Genomic DNA, 2,044 nt, shown 5'->3' on the forward strand with positions numbered 1-2,044 from the left:
ATGTATCAGGAAATCTACCAACACCACCTGGGGGCAGTACAAAATAAAGCATTCGAAGAATTGAAAGCCTATCTGAGCACACTTCCCATATTAAGCTCTCCTGTCCCCAACGAAGATCTCTTCCTTTACCTGTCTGTTTCGCACTTTGCCGTGAGTTCTGTGCTCTTTCGAGAAGACGAAGGACGACAGAAGCCAGTGTTCTACTGTAGTAAGATGCTACTAGACACTAAAACACACTACAACATGATGGAAAAATTGGTCCTCACGCTAATTACAACAAAGAAGAAGTTGCGACAGTATTTTGAAGGCCATACCATCATTGTATACACGGACTACCCACTAAATCAGATCTTGAACAAACTCGATCTCTCTGGTAGATTATCCAAATGGGCAATTGAACTCGGGACATATGATATACGGTTCTTGCCACGAAAATCAAAGAAAGGCCAAGTTCTAGCTGATTTCCTAGTTGAGATACAATCTTTTACACCAGAGACCTTACCTGAACTGCTGGAATCAAAAGCTGAGTGGATGTGGATGATGCACACAGACGGAGCCTCCAATTCTCAAGGAGCTGGGATTGGCGTCGTATTGGAGGCACCCTCTGGACTGAAAATTGAGGAAGCCATACGGTTGGAGCAATTTTCCGCAAATAATGAAGCCGAGTACGAGGCTCTAATTTACAGTCTAGAATTAGCGCGAGACATGGGCATTGGACAACTAAGAGTCAGAGTAGACTCAAAGCTAATGATAGAGCAAGTGGTTGGAAATTTCGATGCTAAGGCACCCCACTTGACCAGCCTATTGGAGAAAGTATCTGAATTGAAGTCACAATTCCATCAATTTGAGTTCGTGCAAATACCAAGGGAACAAAATCAGAAGGTCGATGCCCTCGCCAAGCTAGCCTTTGTGGGAGAATGTTCTACGCACTCCGCAATTTCCACAAGCCACTCACCAGGAGCTTTTAAAATTTTCTCAATCTCGTCAGAACTAGAATGTTGGATGGATCCAATCATCCGTTACTTGACCAAGTCCGAATTGCCAGCCGATGCAAAAGACACGAAGCTTCTGCACCTTAAAGCTCAACGCTACTCCATCATTCATGGAACGTTGTACTGCAAATCCTTTAACGGCCCCTATCTTCGATGTTTACGTCCCTTAGAAGCTAAAAATTTATTAGAGGAGATCCACGAAGGAGCATGTGGGAACCACACAGGGGGATGAAGCTTGGCACACAAAGCACTCACAGTGGGATATTACTGGCCATACATGATGACAGAAGCGCGCGACTATGCAAAGAAATGTGACAGATGCCAGCGATTTGCACCTACCATCCATCAACCCACTCAAGTTCTACATTCAACTATCGCGCCTTGGCCCTTTGCAAAGTGGGGGATGGACATAGTAGGAGAACTACCTAGAGTCGTTGGAGGAAAGTGGTACGCTTTACTAGCCACCGATTACTTCACTAAATGGGTCATAGCAGAGGCCTACGTCACAGTCAGCAAAACAGACACCATGAGCTTCATATGGAAGCACATCATCTGCCAATTTGGGATTCCATGGGAAATAGTCGTGGACAACGAAACCCCGTTCCAAAACGCCAAAGTACAGGAGCTGTGTGACACATACAAGAAAAAATTAAGTTTTGCTTCTGTCACCTACCCCCAAGGCAACGGCTAAGCAGTGGCTTCCAACAAATTCATTTTTTCCAACATCAAGAAAAACTTTGAAGATAAAAAAGGCACGTGGGTAGAAGAGTTACCAAAGGTGTTATGGGCATACAGAACGACAACAAGGTCCTCTGCAGGCGGGTCTCCTTACGCCATGGTGTATGGAACAAAAGCCATCATCCCAACAGAAGTGGGCCTGCTGACGCTTTGGACGGAAATCACTTCTGATTTGACCACAAACAGTGTATAGCTAACACACAATCTCGACCTCCTGGATGAGTTACGCACAACAACACAAATAAGACACGAAAAATACCAAAAAGCAGTAGAACGCTATTACAATAAGAGGGTCCATTCACGTACGATCAAGA

The 2,044-nt window shown here is 44.8% G+C and overlaps 1 protein-coding gene across 1 annotated transcript; it reads left to right on the top strand.

Moving 5' to 3' along the window:
- On the top strand, nucleotides 1–1,224 carry LOC133813883 (uncharacterized). Its single transcript, XM_062246918.1, has one exon. The coding sequence runs from the start codon at nucleotides 1–3 to the stop codon at nucleotides 1,222–1,224; it is 1,224 nt and encodes a 407-aa protein (XP_062102902.1).
- Nucleotides 1,225–2,044: the final 820 nt, after the last annotated feature.

This window comes from Humulus lupulus, chromosome 1, assembly GCF_963169125.1.
Source record: "Humulus lupulus chromosome 1, drHumLupu1.1, whole genome shotgun sequence".
NCBI lineage: Eukaryota > Viridiplantae > Streptophyta > Magnoliopsida > Rosales > Cannabaceae > Humulus > Humulus lupulus.

Coding starts and splice junctions, on each gene's coding strand:
- LOC133813883 (XM_062246918.1), top strand. CDS start 1: ATGTATCAGGAAATCTACCAACACCACCTGGGGGCAGTACAAAATAAA.